The sequence below is a fragment of the Ambystoma mexicanum genome, chromosome 12 (assembly GCF_040938575.1).
Source record: "Ambystoma mexicanum isolate Mex_15411 chromosome 12, UKY_AmexF1_1, whole genome shotgun sequence".
Classification (NCBI taxonomy): Eukaryota; Metazoa; Chordata; class Amphibia; order Caudata; family Ambystomatidae; genus Ambystoma; species Ambystoma mexicanum.
This window is the reverse complement of record NC_090936.1, coordinates 55,712,770-55,732,820: the sequence shown is the minus strand read 5'-3', so window position 1 is coordinate 55,732,820 and position 20,051 is coordinate 55,712,770. Positions and strand designations below refer to the sequence as shown.

Sequence of the window (20,051 nt, the reverse complement as noted above, 5' to 3'; positions counted from 1 at the left end):
ATGGTGGTGGGATTTGTAGCGTCAGAAATTAGTGTGTTGTTCATGAATATCCTCTCTTCATCTTCCAGAGATTTTTGAAGTTCCGAACTAATTCTCTGTGCAGTTGTTACTGTAAGGACCATAAGGTCCTTGCTGCATTTTGTAGCAATGTAACTGAAATTGGTTGTATATTCTTTGTCTTCTAGAAAGAGGCAAGGTTCATTTCTGACTATCAAGCCTGAGGGAATGATACTCGCTCTTAGGTATTCTTTCAAGAAGTGTCCATGTAATTCTGTTCTGAAAACCTTTTTCTTAGGTTTTAGGATATCTTCTCCCGTGTTGGCAGAGGATACTGGGATGTTGGGACCGAGGGGGTCAAAGAATGAGGGTCCTGAAAGTAAGTCAGATGTCTGTTCTTCCGTGTAACTTAAGGTGGCATTTTCAGCCATAATTTGTGTGCAACCTGGTCTCAATCTCGCAGGTCGTGTGGGAGAGTCTGCCTTCTTAAGAGAAAATGTGTCGGTTTATACACTAAGGTTCATAAAGGTTCCTTCATTGAAACACTAGACACGGTTACTACTTCTCTAGTGTATCGGAGGATGGGAAAATTTTGACAACGCATAAAAAAGGGGGGGTTTGCCCTAATCTCTCCGCTCACCTTGCCGAAAGGACAACCATTGGTTGTCTAAAAATCGAAAACTATACCAAAATGTTCGGTGTACCCGTGGTGAGGGGTAGCAGACTCGGGTACGAAGTACATGTATACACAGAAACTAGCCGGCAACATGGCTTCTTGGTCTTTTATTCCAAGCAGTGCTACAGGTGTCTCTGATCATGGCCTGCGGCTCTTCATTCACACATGGTTAGATCTGTATGTCCCCTGGTCGGTATGGCTGGCTGAGGGGATACCTCTCAACTTACTTATCAATCATAGACCCATTAGGAATTTGTCCAAAATAGAATGGGTGATTGCGGGTTTTCCTGGCCTTCTGCCATGAATTTAGTGGGCGCGGGGGGGCTAGGATTCTGAACCCCTCTTCAATGCTGCCCAGTAAGTTTGGTGAAAGTAGTGAGAACGAAATTTGCAACTGTGCGTGTAACTGCAGTGGAGCGTGAGAAAAGCACAGAATATAAAGCGGCACAGAGTGAAAACAAAGCAACAGAAGGTAAAAAGGTTTTGAAGCTGAACGCGATTGGAAGAGTGTGAAAGACACAAGTGAAAGTGGAAAATAGGAGAAAAGCAGAAAGTGTATAAAGAAGCACTGAGAGTGGAAAGAAAAGTAAATGTGCAAATGAGCACCAAGAGGACAGAAAGGTGTGGAAAAAGGGTGCAAGTAACCTGCAAAGAAAAGAAGGGTGCAAGTGAGCACCAGAAGGACAAGAGAAGCGTGCAAGAGGCATAGGAAGGAAAAGGAAGGTGCCAGAGGCACAGAAAAGGTGAAAGCAAGTGAACAACAGTGCAAGTGTGCATGGCAAAGCAAGAAGGGTACATGTGTGTACAAGAAAGTAAGGAAGGTATAAGTGTGCACCAGAAAGAAAGCAAAAGAAATAAAGGAGAAGAAGAAAGAGTGCAGGAAGCACCTGAAGGTGAAAGGTTAAAAGGAAGAGCAAGGAATAAAGAGAGGGGTTACAGATTAAAGTGGTCACACCTAGAAGGAGCAAAGAACAGGCGATTTCGAAAGTCTCTGATTGTGCACTACAAGTGAAGTGTCTATGAAAGAACTGTGTTTAAAAGGAAAGGTACATTCTGACACATTGAACTTGTATTTGAAACCAAACCTCGGGGAAGGGAACCCTGAGAGGCATGAAAAGCAAAGTGCATCCTGACAAAACTGAATTTGTGTTGGAAACTGAAAGGGGCCTTAGCTTGGGGAAAGGAACCATGAGAGGCCTAACCAAGTTGAAGATTTATTGTTTTGGAGAGTTCAAAGGATTGAAGCTTGGGGAACGGAACTCCAAGGAGCTTTGAAAATGAACTGTGTTATATTTCTTTTGTGGTGTTTGGAAATTGAACAAGTTAAAGCTTGGGGAAGGGAACCCCAAGGAATTCAAAGACACTGAAGGTATTTTAGAATATTCCAAGGGCTCTGTGGAGAAGGTCTTATGAACAGCCCTTTTTGATTGAACTCATTTTTGTGACATTGACTAAACTACACCTTGTGAGAAGACCACTTGAAACCAACCTTGGTTTCCTATTTTCTGCTCACCACTATTTCCCTTTTTAAAGACTTCCTATCACACTTTTATAAAGAGTTTAGACACAAACAGACTTTTATTTTGGACAATGGGACATCAACAGCCTTTAGAAACATCAGTTAAGGGAACCATCTATACACAGTTGGGGCCAGTCAGGCATTACGCCAGCCCAGGAACCTTAGTAAATAAATGTTTTGAAACAAACACTATTGAGTCTGCATCTGTCTTCATACCATGCTTGTCTCACAGGGGATACCGTATCTCACCCTCTGTAACGCTCACCTGGTATCCACGGGGACGTCACTCAGCCTGTTCTGACCTCTTACGACCTCAAACCCTTCCGTGGAGTCTACTCGACTGAAGACTGGGCCTGAAACACAGGATTGGTAGAGTTTAACTCCCTATTGTCTCTGTGTGCTTGAACCCCTTCTTCCCCGGGGCCCAACCCTTCCCTTTGATCCACAGCTCACCTTGTTTTCTTGGAAAGTGTGCTCTTCGTCCTGCTTTCAGCGCAGGGGCGCGTTCATTGATGCAGGCTCGTTGCTGCCTAGTTACTTCACTGGCAAGAGTCCGACAGGTAAGTATAATGAGTCTTTTGAACAGTTCTCTAACTTCGTTCCTTTCCTTCCTTAGATGATTGCCGGCATCTGGGGATGGCGACGTGCTGCTGAGATGAGTAGCGCTGAAGGTGAGTGAGAGCGCGATGCGCGATGCGACCCTTTTGTATTTGTATTGAAATGAGTTATTTTTCTGTGTCTTTTAGGTACCGTAATGTTTTCAGCATGGATGCCGGTTGTGAAGAAGAAATGTGGTGAGTAAGCGCGGTATGCGGTGCCTCTAGATGTTTCCACGCTAACCTGGAGTGTCTTTTCCCTCTTGCAGATGGATGAGAAGTTCCGGAAACAGAGTTCCCCCAGAGCGGCTGGGATTCAGGTAAGCGTTTGAAGCTCGTACAGTCTTTAAAAATAAGCAAAGATTTGCTGAATGCTTACTAATGCCTTTTTTCTGTTCTTTTCCCTTTCCCTTAGGAAGCGGCGTGCCGGGATGGGAATGACACCGCCGAAGATGCCCACAGAACAGAAGAAGTGATGAATGATGGGCAGAAGCGCTGCAAGGTAAGGCTGTTCCTAACAGTGTTCTTGTTCTTGCAGGAGCAGAGCGCAGAAGAAAGGTGCTGGCCTACTGGAGACCGATCTGAACACTGTGAGTGTCACGCTGCAGGTGCAGAAAACACAAAGCATGTTTCTCAGCCTGGACGTGGCTTAAATAGTCTCTGGGTATCCCATGTGTCTCTGGGCTGAACCACACCCAAAAGACTAGACTGCACATGCAGTTCTGGGAATCGAAATATGTGGGGGCATCCATCTTGGCCCCATCAATGCACTACAAGTCCAATCCCCAATGTTATCCTATGAGAGTGAGTGAGTCCGGTGCCACAACCGCCATGTCTGACTCCACGTGGGTCTTTGGAGGGATGGAGAGGCTCTTGAGGGCCATGTAGATGATCGTGGCCTGGCTCCAGCCTGACATCTTGGAGGGCTGGGGACATGAGGGGCAGGAATCATGACACCCTCTGGGACCCTCTCCCCAATCCCCAATGACCATCCACCCAGGTGATCCTCCCTTGCTAGTCCACCCCACCGTCGAGATCCAAAAGAGATGGCCCTTCCCTGGCCATCTGAACAGAAGATCCCCTGGGAGTAGATGCGAGAGTGCCTTCAGGTTTCTAACATAACTCACTGGAGGTCCTTTAGCAGCTTTCCGACACTAGAGCGTCCCTCCAACACTCACCATTCTCCTTTGTGTTCATCTGATGGTTCGAGCGGCTTCCCTTCAGCTGGTGCGAGCTTCACTCGGTTGGCGCATCATTTCTCCTTCACGTCGGCACCTCTGACGCTTGTTGTCAGACGCAGACTATGTCCTCAGGGTTCCTCGCTCCCCAGTAGCTCCTGCTGTGTGTGCCAAGCTTTCGGAGGCTCCCAGGCTTGGGGAAATTGCAACGCCCATTCACCTCAGGTCCCACAAGTCCTCTGTGTCTTTTGCCGGCATCTTGGTTCAACTTCCTGGACCACCACGGCTGCCTCCTCATATGGGTCTCCTGCTGCTCCTCTGCACTCAGATCTCCCTGTAGCTCCCGCGCCTTCTCAGTTAGTCTCCCTTTATACACCTGCAGCCCCTTGACAGGCTGCAGGCGTGAAAACCTAATTGGCCCTGCCTGACCATGATTAGACGGACATGCCTGGCCCTCACAGTTCCATGCATGCATCTTTTTCATCCCAGTACCACAGTGGTGAAAAGAGGTAAGCTCCATTCACTCCAAAACATTTGGGATATAACCCTCAGTGGGTCTTAATGCTTTTTCTGAAGCATTGGCCACTCCTAGCATTTTAAATGTAGCCCTTACTTGGATTTTAGACTTCCTTCTCAATCTCAGGAGAGCTCCCAGCATTTTAAAGATAGCCTTCAGCCGGCTCTAAGACTTCTTTCTCAAGCTGTGCTCACTTCTAGCGTTTAGAGATAGCCCTTAGTGGTCTCTCAAAGACTTCTTTCTCAAACTCTGGATACTCACAGTGCTTGGGATGTAGCAGGCTTGTAGACTTCTTCACCGGTCACTCCGGTATTACCCAAATTGACCTTTTACAATTGACCTTTTGTCCTAATTGGCCTAATTATAGAGGTCCTAACTGACCTTCGCCACAATTGACCTTTATATGATTTTAGTAATTTTATATATGTATTGGGTTGGTTTTGGATTATAGATATTATAAGGGGATTGGGTGGGGAGTTGCGAGGGGTTTTGGATTGGGCAGGGGGTGTCCCCCGCATATATGTCCTAAATGATCTATTAAATTAGGTCAATTCTCCCGAGGTCAATTCTCCCAAGGTCAATTGTGAAAAGATCAATTAGTATACAGCCGTCACTGCCAGTGTGTTTTATGGGTGGCAATGTAGATATTGTTGGTTTGTTTCTTTTCATTTTATTGCTGTATTTGTATCATCTGTGTTATTTATATTCTGTGTATTTTAATTGCTGTTTGATGGATTTCGTTTTAATCTGAATAAACATAGAATCAAATGTCAAATACTAATCTAAAATACCTCTCCCTCACCTAGGTTCAGTCCAGTTTTCCTCTTCATATACATCCAGGTTGTAGTGCCTTTATCCCTCCCCTGCTTTATCTCTCTGCTGCAAATCACCCACTATGCCTACGTATGATATGATATGATAGGTTATTTATAACGTGCTTAATACCCAGAGGTTTCTAAGCACGGATCTGGGGATCGAACCTGTGCGGCTCTGTGTTGTCTTGCTTCCAAGACGAGCATGTTGCCCCTAAGCTATCCTCCGAAGTGTGTTTGTGTGTGTGCGTGTACACACAGAAAACCTTTTCACTATGCCAAAGCCACAGTGGTTGCCTTTTGCCAATGCTGGTTTCTTTTCTCTCCCTCACAGGTGCAGTGTTCACCATCTTCATGCTGCTGGGCAACCTGAACAGCTGCACCAACCCCTGGATCTACATGTACTTCTGCGGCCACATCCCGTACTGCGTGAGGCCGCCCGAACACTTCTCAACTCGGGAAGAGTCGGCCATCACAGCCAGCATTAATTTGGGAGATCGTGAGGCCGACGATGTCACTCCGGTGTGAAAAGACGACTATTTGCATTGCTATGGTACCCTTGCTTCTCGGTTGTAAGGTTATCTGTTGGGGAAAAAGCAAACATTGAGCCTCGTTCCAAGTGTGCCAGTATACCGCCAAACGCACCTGCCGTTTCCGTGGCCTGATTTCCTGGCACTACTGGAATATTACAGGTGGCAGAAATACCAATACCGGCTGTTTAATGCCGGTGCGGGCCTGAGTCACCTCCATCTCTGGGCTGGAGGTCAGTGAGGTTACCCCCACCGGCATGTTTGTACTCTGCCAGTCCGGTAAAGTGTTGGTATATGTAAATACTGACACCTTTTTACCAGACCAGTAGGGTCATAATGAGGCCCATAGTACTGGACTGGGGCAACTGTGGTCAAGAGCAATTCTTTAAAGCTTTACCCTATAGATTTGCGTATGTTCACAACATTGATGCTAAAATTTAAAATGTTTTTCGCAAGTCGTGCTTTTGAACCAATAATGTATTCATCTTTAGGGGTTGGTAGAGCGAGCACCTCTGTTGTGGTTCCCATATTTTCAATGTTTTCCAAACTGCCCTTCTTCAAACCTTCTGCCTTTTTGTGTGTGTTGAGATTTTCTGCGGCCAGTGTCAGATTAGGTCCCTCTGAGGACTGTAGGCACTGACCGTTTGGGGGACTTTGCTAAGAATTTGTATGGAAAAAAACTGCTATCATCAATTAAGTTTCAAATCAGTATGGCACAAATACTTTCCGAGCCCGAAGATGGTTTTGGGGGGAATTCTCTCCCCAAGAAACAATTTCAAATAATGCGTGTAAATGTTGCATTTTACTGCTCCAATGTTATTACCCGCAGTCCAGTCTACCGTAGAACACAAGCACTGGCATGAGTAGGTCCCGGTCTTACTTAATCCTGTGCTGTGTTCAGAACCGTGGCGGAAACATATGCACTACATACATAGAGTTGTGGTATAAATGAATCCCAGAATCCCCTGCATGAACAGACTCTGTGCATACCATTTCCAGAACCCCTGAAATTGTAGGTGCTCCTGCAGAAACAGAGACCTTGTATAGTTGAAGTCCTGGTGTAACAGGAATCCTGGCATAGGTGGAACCCTGGTCAGAACCTTGGCTTCATCTAAGTTCCGAGATGGCAAGGCAAAGCAATAGTTAGCAGCGTGGCATATTAAGTGCACATGTTGCCACGGCTGCAGGATCAGCAGACGGGTTCCAGAGAATTATTTCACAACCACACGAAGGGATTAGGGTTACCTGAAGCCCTTGAATGAGGATTCAACAGAGCTAAACCAATGATGCTTTTCTTTAGGACCATGGTCTGAAATCCTTTCCTTTCTCCCTTGCACTCTGCCTCCTGGTGGGAAACAAAACAATGGTATTCAGTCTTTGGGGGTTTTAAGTGCCTGCACATTGTTCATGGCAGTTGCAGTAGCTTGCTGGTCTTGTGTAGCTGTCAGGATGTCTCATTTCACCGTCAAGTTCTGCCACACATGGTGCCCCTGAACATGTAGACGGGGCAAGATGTCAGACACTGTGAGAGCCTTTGGAGTATCATTGTGGGCCCTGAGTCTTTAGGTTTAAGCCCTTAACAGGCAGTCAGAGGCCTCTGTGTGTGCCACTCATTCACCAGGCTAGAAGCTTCACTAGGGATTTGGGTCTTGACCAGCCCTTTCTGCACTTGTCCCGATCTTTCATGGCCTCCGCCTTCTTACTTTCTGTGTTCTCCTCTTTATCTCTCGCCAGCTCTTCCTCTCTCCCTCTTGTCTTTTCGTCCTTGTTCTTTTCTCCTTCTCTAGCCCTTTCCTCCTCTCTTGGGATAGTGTGCAGCACCTCCTTTCTCTTCTTGTGGCTGCTTCACATCTTCCTCTTTTTCCTCCTCCGCTTCTACTCTTTAAGGTTTGCACCCTCCTCCTCTCCTTTTTCCTACTGGTTGCTCCTAATGCACCTTCAAGTCCACTCCTGCTCGCTCCAGTCTTCTCCCCGCCTCTTGACTGCTCCTTGTTCCTTCTGACCCTTCCTCCCCTCAGATTTGATCTCCTTCTACTCATTGCTCCACCTTCACTCTGTCATCCCTTCTCACTCCTGCTAATCCCGCCACCTTTAATGTTTGCCATATGGTTCCCATATGTGAGCAGGCCTCCGGCCATTTATTTTCCCTGGGTCAGTCTGTGCCTTTATCAGTCTCTTTTCTGTAGGAAGCTTGCTCTTGGAAGTGGCTGCCCCCATTTTCACACATATCAGTCAACCTCCAGCCAAGCGGTAACCTTTCTTGAAGTCCATGCTTTCAGCTCAGTGGGTTGGGTGCCTGGTGCTGAGATATGTGGCCACAATTTTAAATCCTGCCAAGTCAGCAAAGCTATGTTTTGGTGCTTTTATTAATTAATGTTAATATTGACCAATAACATTAGCACCTTTCACACAATGGCCCTCATTACAACACCGGCGCTAAACCATGGCGCTATTAGCACCATGGTTGGTGCCGGTGTTGTAACGAGTCCGCCATGGTGAAATGAGGAAATACTGCCCTGTTCCAAGGTTGGCGGGGCGGTATTTCCCCATTTCACCATGGCCTTTCCTCATTCCCATTTTTGCCCCATAGGGCTCAACGGGAATGGGGAAGGCGGCAATTACGGTACCGCAAATTGCGATACCGTAATTGCCTGCAAGGTCCCTCTGCGGGTCCCCAATTTAACGGCTGGTCCAGACCAGCCGTTCAGGTCGCGTCCCGCAAAGTGACCTCGTAGTAAGGCGCTAAGTGGTTAACGGCGCCGCAGCCTTTTACGGCGCCTGGGTCGTAATGAGGCCCAATGTCATAACCTGTGACCCGCAGGTTACCCAGAAGCCTCTATGCCATCATCACATTTACGCACCAAGTTATCTGACCAAAAGGAAGTCAAACGAAGCAGAGGGGAGAGTGATATTTTCACTTTTCATGAATGCACATCACAAATCGCATTGTCTTTAGGTGCTTTTAACACCCGTTAATGAGATTTTCAAACAGAATGGTAATATTTTTTCACCCACATGATGTTGAAAAGCTGAGTCATGTACATCCATCATGGCTGACTTTGTCAAAGCCCCGCAGACCGATCTGATGTATTTTGATTTGAAACTCGTCCTTTTTAATATGATGTATTTCAGTTCCACTCATTGTATCTTCCAAAATAAAGTTTAGTCCAGGGTCGGGCGCATGGGACATATCACTGCACCAGCACCAGAGTCCTTTCAGAGGTTCCAACATTTCATTAAATCTATCCATTGAATACAGTCCAGTTCAGTGTTACTCGTGTGATTTCTCTCCGAAATGTGCCATAGGCCTGGGTCCGGCATATCTAAAATACCATCAGTTCTGACCAGCTCTGCAAGTCCTTTTGGAGGTACGCAGGAGTGTGTAACCTTTGGCTCTCCAGTTGATTTGAACTACAACTCCCATTAGCCCTAGCCAGCATGGTCAATGTTAAGGGTTGATGGGCATTGTTGTCCAAAACCCCAGGAGAGCAACAGGTTCCAGACCCCCAAACTAGGCTAGGCAGTCAAGATACTCCCAAATGTCAAATACTAATCTTTACGTGGATGCGTGCATGCGAGTGAGTGTGTGTACATGCATGCATACACAGAAAACGTTTTCACTATGCCAAAGCCAAACCCCGTTTCTTGGGGCGTGCAAATTGGGCGACTGCCTGGGTGCAGAACTAAATATCCCGAGGGGGCAGGTAGCAGCCCACCCAGACAGCTGCCTCTGAGCTCGACAGAGAAACACATAAGCATATTCCAAACCAGCCTTTGGATGCTCTGGAGGCACACACGCCGTGCCCATCACTCTTTGTGCTGACAGACTTTTCAAGTGGGGGCAGTTTCATTTATATAAGTGATGGATCATTTAACAAACCATTGTTTTTACACAGTTTGTGCTCAACGTTTCAGTGTTAAGAACTGAACATGGGGCATTTTTATTCTGAAGCCCAGCATAAAGCAGCAGTTAGCTGACCAAACCTACGCATTCTTCCAAGAGAATTAGAGTGCTACATAGAAAAAGTTTTAAACTATGTTCTTTATTCCATGCCTTTTTTTTGACACACCAAAACTTTATTTTGGTATATTTTTGTTACATATGGCGCATGCCTGGGAAGGTTAAATGTCACTTTCTTGCTTAAGTATTCCGGTGGCTGCTTTGGGACATGGTCTAAATGCATCCGCTCAGCCTCAAAGGTCTTTTAATTTTCTTAACCAACCAGCCACTGCCTAGCGCACACCAGATGGCTCCTCAATTTGACTTGCCACCTTGATTAGGAAAGCAGAGTTCATTGTGTGTCACCATGCAGACAGTAGTCCATTGCAAATCAATGCAGTGATATGTTTGCAGCAACGATTTGGGCGCCGCACAAGTCACCAACCTGTTGGTTTATGGCATCTATCTGGTGCTCCGCTATGTAACAGCATATATGCCTGTTTTTGTCTGATGTGTAATAATTCACTGTACCCACACTTAAACACATAAAACAATCAAAGCAGTTGCCTCAAATTGTACATCCACTAGGCCAAACTCCCTTTGTACACTGCCACACCATGATTTTCACTAGCTGCAGGCCAGCACTAATAAGAGATGCTAAATCCAGCTCTATTACATAAAGCATGGGCCTGCTCTTTATTTACAGAAATAACCCCCAAGGCCTGCGTAGTGGTAAGGAGGTAGTGGCTGAGGTACTGTGGACCCTTTACCATGCATTAGAAACCGGTTTTAAAACGCTTGATCAGCTTATTGCTAGTCAGACTGAAGTTTTTAAGAGAAACAATCCTTTCTGTGTATCCCTTTTGAGCATTGTTTATTGAGTGTCCCTTGTAGGGTATCCTTTCCTCTCTATAGATATAATTCCCTAAAGATGTTTCTGTATTGGGGGTTGGGCATGCTCACACTGAGACCCAGCCCCTCCTCATATAGAATTCTCCAGAAACAAGAAGCAAAAGAGCCCTTGTAGCCCATTTGAGTGGCTGATGTTGCAGCCATTTTATACTCACATCCAAAAACATAAGCTGTTTGAATGAGTATGCATGGTTCGTGGTTACAAACATTTCAATGTTGGGGTGAGTGTTGTGAACAGTGATGTGAGCACCAAGCCATGTGTCTGTTGCGCATTTAGAGATTCACACATACAACCCTTTTATCATAGACTTGTTTATCAAATATAGAGATCTCTAATCACTATTATTTTTCTGAAATGCTCTGTGATTTAATGCAAAGCAGACAGGAAAACTCACTGGTGCTATTTGACCCCTTTCCCACTCACTCATAAAGGTATTCTGAAAGCGTACCAGGCTGTCTATCTTGGAATGATAACCTTCTATCAGAACATTATTCATTTAATTAGTCTAGTATTGCCCCTTGCGAAATATAAGTGAGGTGGTACGAACAGACCACCTGCAACACAGCGCCAGTGGTCAGTGGGCCCTCAGACCCCAGCAGGCTGGTCACACTGCAGTGTGCTAGTACGGACAGTTTGAAACTGCATTGAGTCAAGGCCTTCCTTAAGAGCAGGTGACAGAAGAACCATTTACTTGGGCAGCAACAGCTGTGTTTTCACATTAGATTTCTTCTGTATAGCACTTAAATTACAATGTAATGAAACCAGCTTCATTTGAATAACAATGATTTATTGATACTGAGGGGGGGTTTATTGTGTGGCACGGAGGTGTAGTCGGGGATAAGGGGGGTGCATTCTAGTGTTTTGCCCTGGGCACCAAGGTGGCTATTAACTGCCCACATCAGAGCCACAGCGGTTGCCTTTTGCCAATGCTGGTTTGGTTTGTCTCCCTCACAGGTGCGGTGTTCACCATCTTCATGCTGCTGCGCAACCTGAACAGCTGCACCAACCCCTGGATCTACATGCACTTCTGCGGCCACATCCCGAGCCCGCCCAAACAATTCTCCACTCGGGAAGAGTCAGCCATCGCAACCAGCATTCATTTGCTAGATCGCGAGCCCGGCGATGTCAGACGACTATTGGCGTTGCTTTGGTATCCTCGCTTCTCGGTTCTAACGAAGGTTCTCTGTTGGGAAAAAGTGAACATACTACCAGACTGGTGCAACTGTGGTCATGCGCCAGGCTTTTTTTAGCTTAACCATATAAGATATGTGCACATGGACAACATTGATGCGAGAACTTGAAATGTCTTTGACATGTCATGCGTGTGAACTAAGAATGTATTAATCTTTAGGTGTGGGTAGAGTCAACTCTACCTTTGGGGTTCCCATAGTTTCAATATTTACAGAATTGCCTTTCTTGAGACCATCCACCTTTCTGTGTGTGTCGACATTGTCTGCAGCCATTGTCCGATTGGAAACATCTGACCAGTCTTTGAGGGCTCTTCCAGAGACTTTGTAGACGAAAAAACTAGCATCATCAATTAAGTTTGCAATCCTTATGGCACAAATACTTCCCGGGAATATAAGCAAAGAACGACAGCCCAATGATGGTTTGGGGAGCAGAGGGGGGGGGACTCTTCCAAGAAATACTTTCAAATAATGTGTCGATATGTTGGATTTTGCTGTTCCCATTCCCACAGTCCAGTCTAAAATAGTTCGCAAGAAAATATCAATGCTGCAAATCATTCAGGCACCCATCGGAACAGCGTATGTCCTCTGCGCAATCACAAGGGGTGCATTTGTGCCACATCACTGAAGGCGTGCATGATAGTGTGCCTCTGCCACACTGGAAAAAATGGTGATCAACAGTCAACGCCGGTGGCTATTAGACATTTTCAATCTTATATCAAGGCATATCACTTGACCAGTTTTGAATGCAGCATCAGGGCAAATAACACCTCGTGTGTAGAAATAAACACAAGGACCACAATTCTAAGAATAACACAAGAGCTCAATGAGATGTATGCATGCATGCAATTGGACAACTTGAGAACTCTGCTCTTCCCTGCACTATTCTCTGCCCTAGGGTTAAGCTAATGTCCACGGTGGAAGGCAATGTGTGCCCTGCATCAACCATCTCACCACTGTGGGTCAAAATCCAGCATGGAGGACTGGATAAAAAATATGCCCGCTTAGGTTGAAATCCACATGGAAATTCTGCCCTTAAAGAGTAAAATTTCCTCGATTGACTGGATTTCCGTCAGGCGGTGTGCCCTGCACCCTTTGGCACCAGACAGTCTGAAAGCTTCACTCGCTGGTGGACTTTTTGCACAACACAGCAGATTCTACTGATTTACAAATATTTTTTAAAAGCAGATGGTGGCACACCCGCCAACTCCACTATCTGCCACCACAGGAACATTTTAAGCACTTTTGCTCATTGCTACTTTGCTCCCCGTTGCTCTAGACCCCCACTCCGCACCCCTAGTCTAAGGGATTGAGGTAAAGCGAAGTCGTGGTAAGAGTTTGTGAAAGGAGGGAGCTTACCATTCACCAAATGCACCCCTCACATACTCCAGTTGTGTTGTAGACTTTCTAGTCTAGGACTGTCCAAACTCTTCAAAGAAGACACTTGTGATCTGAGCCATTTGGAGCACACAAGAGTAGTCCACGGCTTGATCCATAAACTTTCAGTTGGCAGCTCCTCCCGTTTGGATCACATTCATCCAGTACTGCTTTGTATCCACTAGTGGGTTGCATGCTGAAACTTCCAGTTTAGCTCTCTTCCCTTTTGTGAATTAGACCACAGGTTCTAGCATGTAGATTGGCATCGAGGAAGGCGGACTGGAGAAAGTTACTCCTGTGAACATTGTAGTCTGTTGGGTTTCATTTTTCTGCAATATATCAGCAAGGTGTTCAGATATTTTTGGGTGTAAGGTGTGAAACATATGCCCAAAAGTTTACAGGATTTGACTGATGGACCAAAACAAATTCCCAAGTAAACTGGGAGGGCTTTGAAAACAACCGTGTCATGAAGGAGTGGCAGGACAGAAATGTAAAGGAGTGTGAGCACTGTTATCGTTCAAGCTTTAAGGCACGGGTCTGCCACCTGTGGCTCTCCACATGTCTTGGACTTTGACTCCCATGATCCATCACCATTGACTATGGTGGCTAGACGTGATGGGAATTGTAGTCCAAAACGTCTGGAGAGCCAAAGGTTGCAGACCCATGCCTTAAGGGTAATCTATCATTCTGTGTGGTTTGAAAATAAAACCGGAATAAGCACCAAAGTGACGGATTATTTTGCCAAAACCATGTCTGGTAAAAATTAAATGCAACGCCTCAAATTGAAATGCTCTCTCTTTTCTGCTCATGTTTTCAGACCGGGCGCAGGCCAATGTCATGTATGTGTTTTTCCATGCTTTTTTGAAAAGCACTTAGAACACCTAGTCTGATTTTAGCATTACTGAACGGGCGGAGCAGAAAACCCCCTGAAACCCACCCTATATCTTTATGAATTACTGGTAATTTCTTCACTGCATTGCACTTCACAGTATTGGACATAGCCAAGGAGGAATGGGAAGAAGAAGAAGAAGAGACAACCACTCTCACAGAGTATGTAATATAGCTACGATCCAGTCTCTTCAAACTACGTGAATTGGCAAGAGAAAATTTTGGCAGATCACAAATGGCGCAAGAAAAATTCTATAACAGGAAAACCAGAGTACGCACTTTTAAGGTTGGCAGCAAGGTTTTGGTGTTGTTACCTACCAGTCAAAACAATATGTTGGCCCAATGGAGAGGTCCTTATAAGAGAACGGCAATTCTAGGACCAGTAAAGTATATGGTGGAACAACCAGACAGGCGAGAGAAGAACCAAAATTACCACATAAATCTACTTAAGGAGTGGAAAGAATCTGAGGAAAAGTACAAAAACATCAGTGTAGGCTCAATAGAAGAGAAGGAAACCGCATTCAGCACAGTCCAGTGGGGCACTCAGCTCAAGCCGGAAGAAAGGAAGGAACTGGAGGATCCTTTGCTTCCCCTGAGAGATGTGTTTTCTTTCTATCCTGGAAAGACCTCCCTGATAGAACACAGAATAGAAACGGAACCAGGACAAACAGTAAGAATCTGACCTTACCGCCTTCCAGAGTCCAAACGGACAGCCGTGCAGGCCAAAGTAGAGAAAATGCTAAGGCTAGGTGTAATTGAACCCTCCAGTAGCCACTGGTCCTCTCCGCTCGTGCTTGTACCAAAACCGGATGGTAGTATCCGGTTTTGTATGGACTACCAGAAATTGAATTCCATCTCCACGTACCACGCATACCCCATGCCTCGTATAGACAAACTCCTCGAACAATTGGACTCAGCTAGATACATCAGCACCATCGATCTGACGAAAGGATACTGGCAGATTCCCTTGAGACCAGAGGATAAAATAAAAACAGCCTTCCCTACTCCTTCTGGATTGTATCAATTTAAGGTGTGACCATTTGGTTTGCATGGGTCCCGGCTACCTTTCAATCATTGATGAACCAAGTACTAAGACCACACCACCATTATAGTTCTGCTTATCTGGATGATATAATTGTGTACAGCAACTCTTGGGTGGAACATTTGGAACATCTTAAGAAAGTAATAACATCCTTAAAAATAGCAGGGCTTAACATAAACCCCCAAAAAAACATACTGGCTGCTAAACAAACAAGATACCTTGGCTACTTAGTAGGGAATGGTGTTATTAGACCACCAGTGGACAAAATAGGGGCATTTGTAAAGTTACCTATGCCAAGCAACAAAAAACAAATAAGATCTTTTCTGGGGTTCATCAGATACTACCGTAGATTCATTCCTCTCTTTTCAACAATTGCAAGCCCTTTGACAGAAGCTCTCAAATCCAGTTATAACGGTGATGTATTACAAGACGAAAAAGCCTTGAACGCTTTTTTGGAATTGAAGAGAATTATACCAGCACATCCTGTTCTACGATGTCCCGATTTTGGGGAACCATTCTATTTACAAACCGATGCCTCAGGATCAGGATTGGGTGCTGTAATTTTGCAAGGCAGTGAAACTGAATTACAACCAGTGGCTTTCATTAGTCGTAAGTTATTGCCACACAAAGAGGGTTACTCTACCATCGAAAAAGAATGTCTAGCGATAAAAGGGGCAATTGAAACTCTCTGGTACTACTTTGCGGGACGTCGGTTCACTGTATTCACGGATTATGCCCCACTTCAATGGCTATCTACACACAAAGATTCCATTCAGAGAGTGCTGAGGTGGTTCCTTACCTTACAAGAGTTTTGTTTTCAAACCATCCATAAGCCTGCGGCATTTCAAATTATCCCGGACTATTTATCTAGAAGTGTGGATCGACCCGACCGGCTCGATGCCTGGGGGGTATGTGTAAGGACCTAGGGGATTGTATCATGCTTGCGGGGAAAACGCTTGTGGGGAAAACAAACTCCGAATCCACGATGGCAGAGGCAGACAACACTGCAGAAAACGTAGGAGCGGAGCCTTATAACACTGGGGTTTGGTGGGGTCGGGATAAGGGCCGTAATAAACACCAAACTATCCGAGCGTTTGGAAATCCACTGCCCGCCAAGGAAATGATCTATAGCAGCCTGCGGCAGACGGGAGCCGCGAATGGCGAGAGGCACGAGGCGTGGGCTGACAGCAGCTCTCTAATGGAAAACAGCCACGCCACGCCAAGTTGTAGTGGGCGGAAATAAACAAGGCCTTTAAAACATGAAATAGGCATGGTAAACACACAGACAAATGTTCCAAGTAATCAGTAGCAACGGGGTTTACCCTCCTGGGGAATATACAACTTACTTGGGAGATGGGCTACCAGCAGGCTGGACACACTGTGAGGACGTTGGGGAAGGAAGCAGGGGGAAATCTTCCCAGGCTCACTCTCCGAGAGAAGGGGGTGGAGCTTGGGAAGGTTTTTATAAGCTATCCAGTCAAAAGAATGCTGATTGGGCCATTAACACTTGCCTATATAAACAGGTAGACAAGAAAAGACTGGCGGATCATTCTCGCTTCTGTTGCAGAGCCAGGCAGACGTGGAGGCAGGAGCTGCAGGAAGCCTGTGGGTTTATGAGGACTAGAAGGTGGAGAAGTCAACTTAGTCCTTATTGCCTTCCCAGGGCCAGCAACAAGAGAGAATCTGGAAGAAGCTAGAGGAAAAACAGAAGAGGAATTCTGTAAGACTCCCAACCATATAAAATTTCGGACAATATCCTTAAATTTCTTTTTTCTGTAAGTCAGTAAAGACTGAATTTATTTTGGAAAATCCAGCCTGTCTGTCTCTGTGTCACATACATATTCTTTCAAATTCACATTTTGCATCACATTTTACCAAAAAACTCCCCCTTGGGTATTACTCAAACAGTCTGCACAAAAGGAATGAATTGCCATTTGCAACTGTGTGCCACTTTTTCATTGGTGCCCGAGATAATTGTATGCCCCAGTCAGACCCAGGTATCAATTCCTGGTATGACGTCAGAGAGCGGAGAGAAAGCCTGGGGTGGTGCTGATAGCAGAGGGTGCAAGGGCAGAGCGTGGCAGAGCAACTTGTGAGAGCAAAGGAAGGAAGTTGAAGTGGTAAAGGAGTTGAGAATGGTAAACACTTTGCAGAGTGAGCGCGCACTGCAAAACGTTTTTAAAATGTGTTTTATTGGCACAGAGGAAACTCAAGTGCTGTTAATCAAGCAACGCTTTTGGAATCGTTATCCCATCGAGTGCTGAGTAACTGTAAGCTAGTGTGCTGACTGGTCCAGGGCCAGAGAACGAACACACACACACACACAATTTTGTGCTGCAAAACGTGCATTTGTGTTTGCCACAAAAAATGTCATGTCGCAATATCCTGGAGGGTCTGAATAGTAGTTGATATGTAATGGGCAAAAAGTTATAGATGGTATCTCTTCTGGAAAATAGATTTGCAGCACCCTAGGTCCGAGACACTCATTCTCCACAGGTAGCTCCTCATTACTGGGCGATGTCTGATACCCAGGAGCTCCTTTAAGTTCCTTGTTCCCCACCGGTAGCTCCTGTCTACGGGGCAATGCCCGATACCCACAAGCTCCTTTAAGGTCCTTGTTCCCCACCGGTAGCTCATGTCTGCTGGGCAATAACTGATACACAGGAGCTCCTTTATGTTCCTTGTTCCCCACCGGTAGCTCCTGTCTACGGGGCAATGCCCGATACCCACAAGCTCCTTTAAGGTCCTTGTTCCCCACCGGTAGCTCATGTCTGCTGGGCAATAACTGATACCCAGGAGCTCCTTTATGTTCCTTGTTCCCCACCAGTAGCTCCTGTCTACTGGACGATGTCTGATACCCAGGAGCTCCTTTAAGGTCCTTGTTCCCCACCGGTAGCTCATGTCTGCTGGGCAATAACTGATACACAGGAGCTCCTTTATGTTCCTTGTTCCCCACCGGTAGCTCCTGTCTACTGGACGATGTCTGATACCCAGGAGCTCCTTTAAGGTCCTTGTTCCCCACCGGTAGCTCCTGTCTGCTGGGCAATGCCCGATACCCAGGAGCTCTTTTAAGTTCCTTGTTCCCCACCGGTAGCTCCTGTCTGCTGGGCAATGCCCGATACCCAGGAGCTCTTTTAAGTTCCTTGTTCCCCACCGTTGGTCCTGTCTGCTGGGCAATGCCCAATACCCAGGCGCTCCTTTAAGTTCCGTGTTCCCCACCGGTAGCTCCTGCCCACTGGACGATGCCCGATACCCAGCGGCCGCTTTCAGCTCCTTTTTCTCCACAGCTATTTCCTGCTTACTGGATGATGCCTGATACCAAGGAGCTCCTTTAAGGTCCTTGTTCCCCACCGGTAGCTCCTGTCTGCTGGACGATGTCTGATACCCAGGAGCTCCTTTAAGGTCCTTGTTCCCCACCGGTAGCTCCTGTCTGCTGGGCGATGCCTGATACCCAGGAGCTCCTTTAAGGTCCTTGTTCCCCACCGGTAGCTCCTGTCTACTGGACGATGTCTGATACCCAGGAGCTCCTTTAAGGTCCTTGTTCCCCACCGGTAGCTCCTGTCTGCTGGGCGATGCCTGATACCCAGGAGCTCCTTTAAGTTCCTTGTTCCCCACCGGTAGCTCCTGTCTGCTGGGCAATGCCGATACCCAGGAGCTCCTTTAAGTTCCTTGTTCCCCACCGGTAGCTCCTGTCTGCTGGGCAATGCCCAATACCCAGGCGCTCCTTTAAGTTCTGTGTTCCCCACCGGTAGCTCCTGCCCACTGGACGATGCCCGATACCCAGCGGCCGCTTTCAGCTCCTTTATTTCCACAGCTATTTCCTGCTTACTGGGTGATGCCTGATACCAAGGAGCTGCTTTTAGCTCCCGATCATCATTTCCTTTTTTCAGTCCATGTACGGTCCACGAGGAACAAGCGAGTTTAAATAAGCCCACTGGATAAATACCGGAAGTTCCTTTTGAGCATCAGATGAAGGGCAATGGCGTTTTAGTTACAAAATGCATCATTCAACAGAGCTATGGTGGGAACTGCAAAGTGAGGCGACCTGGGTATGCCCTAATTGCATGTACAGCAGTAAGATGTTCTTAACTGGCAGCAAAACACTGCAAAGCCATAGAAGAAAAGCAGCGTGTGCCTCCCCTTTAGTGGTGCAATTTACATACGCGTAAAATGAATCCGAGTCACACATGGAACTAGAAGCATACATTACACAAACCCTTGAACCTGTGGGGCCTCATAATGCAGACACTTCAGTCTTCTTTTGTAAATCAGATCCCATGTATTCATGTGTACATAGACAATATAAAGTGGGTGTAGCTGTTTTTCTTTTCTTTTTGTGAACCAACCCCATTAATGTTAGGTTTTCATTGTAATTTGCCAATTCACCTCAAGTTGATAAGTTTGTGCCAAATATTTCACAATGTGCTTTCAAAATAGTTTTTGTGAACTTACTAATGCTGCAATGATGTTTATTACACTGCAATCATGTGCTATATTGAGTGTGTCTTATTTGTAAATAATGAACTTTGAAGCATGTTCTTTTCTTATGTGCATTTCAATGGGGAAAGCCTGTGTCTATACATCTTTAATAGTCTTACTTGTCATGTGCAAAATGGGAAACCTTTTTTTTTTAATGAAAATAAAATCAGTTTGTTTAAAACCATGTCTCTGTATAAATAGGCAGCTAGCAAGGTCTATCCCTTTGGTGGTTCTGGCTTTTTGACTTTTACTTTTTGTAAACCTGCCACTGTCCAATCAAAGGCCACTTTGTCAGGATGCTTGTCTTAATTGTGGTATAGCATGACTCAGCATTCATCATACACCGACACGTTTCCTTTTAAAATAAGCAACCATGTTTACTCAATACCAATTTACTATT

General features: G+C 45.9%; 1 protein-coding gene across 2 annotated transcripts in view; it reads left to right on the top strand.

Moving 5' to 3' along the window:
- LOC138513267 (oxytocin receptor-like) overlaps window positions 1–19,815 on the top strand; it is a 57,204-nt gene extending 37,389 nt beyond the window's left edge. Inside the window, exons 2-3 of one of the 2 annotated variants that reach the window (XM_069627955.1) lie at window positions 5,630–5,817; window positions 11,633–19,815. In XM_069627955.1, coding sequence (XP_069484056.1) covers window positions 5,630–5,817; window positions 11,633–11,671 — 227 coding nt within the window. In that variant the 3' untranslated portion in view covers window positions 11,672–19,815. Of the gene's footprint in view, window positions 1–5,629; window positions 5,849–11,632 lie in introns of both variants that reach the window. The other variant, XM_069627956.1, reaches the window with a different exon arrangement.
- Window positions 19,816–20,051: the final 236 nt, after the last annotated feature.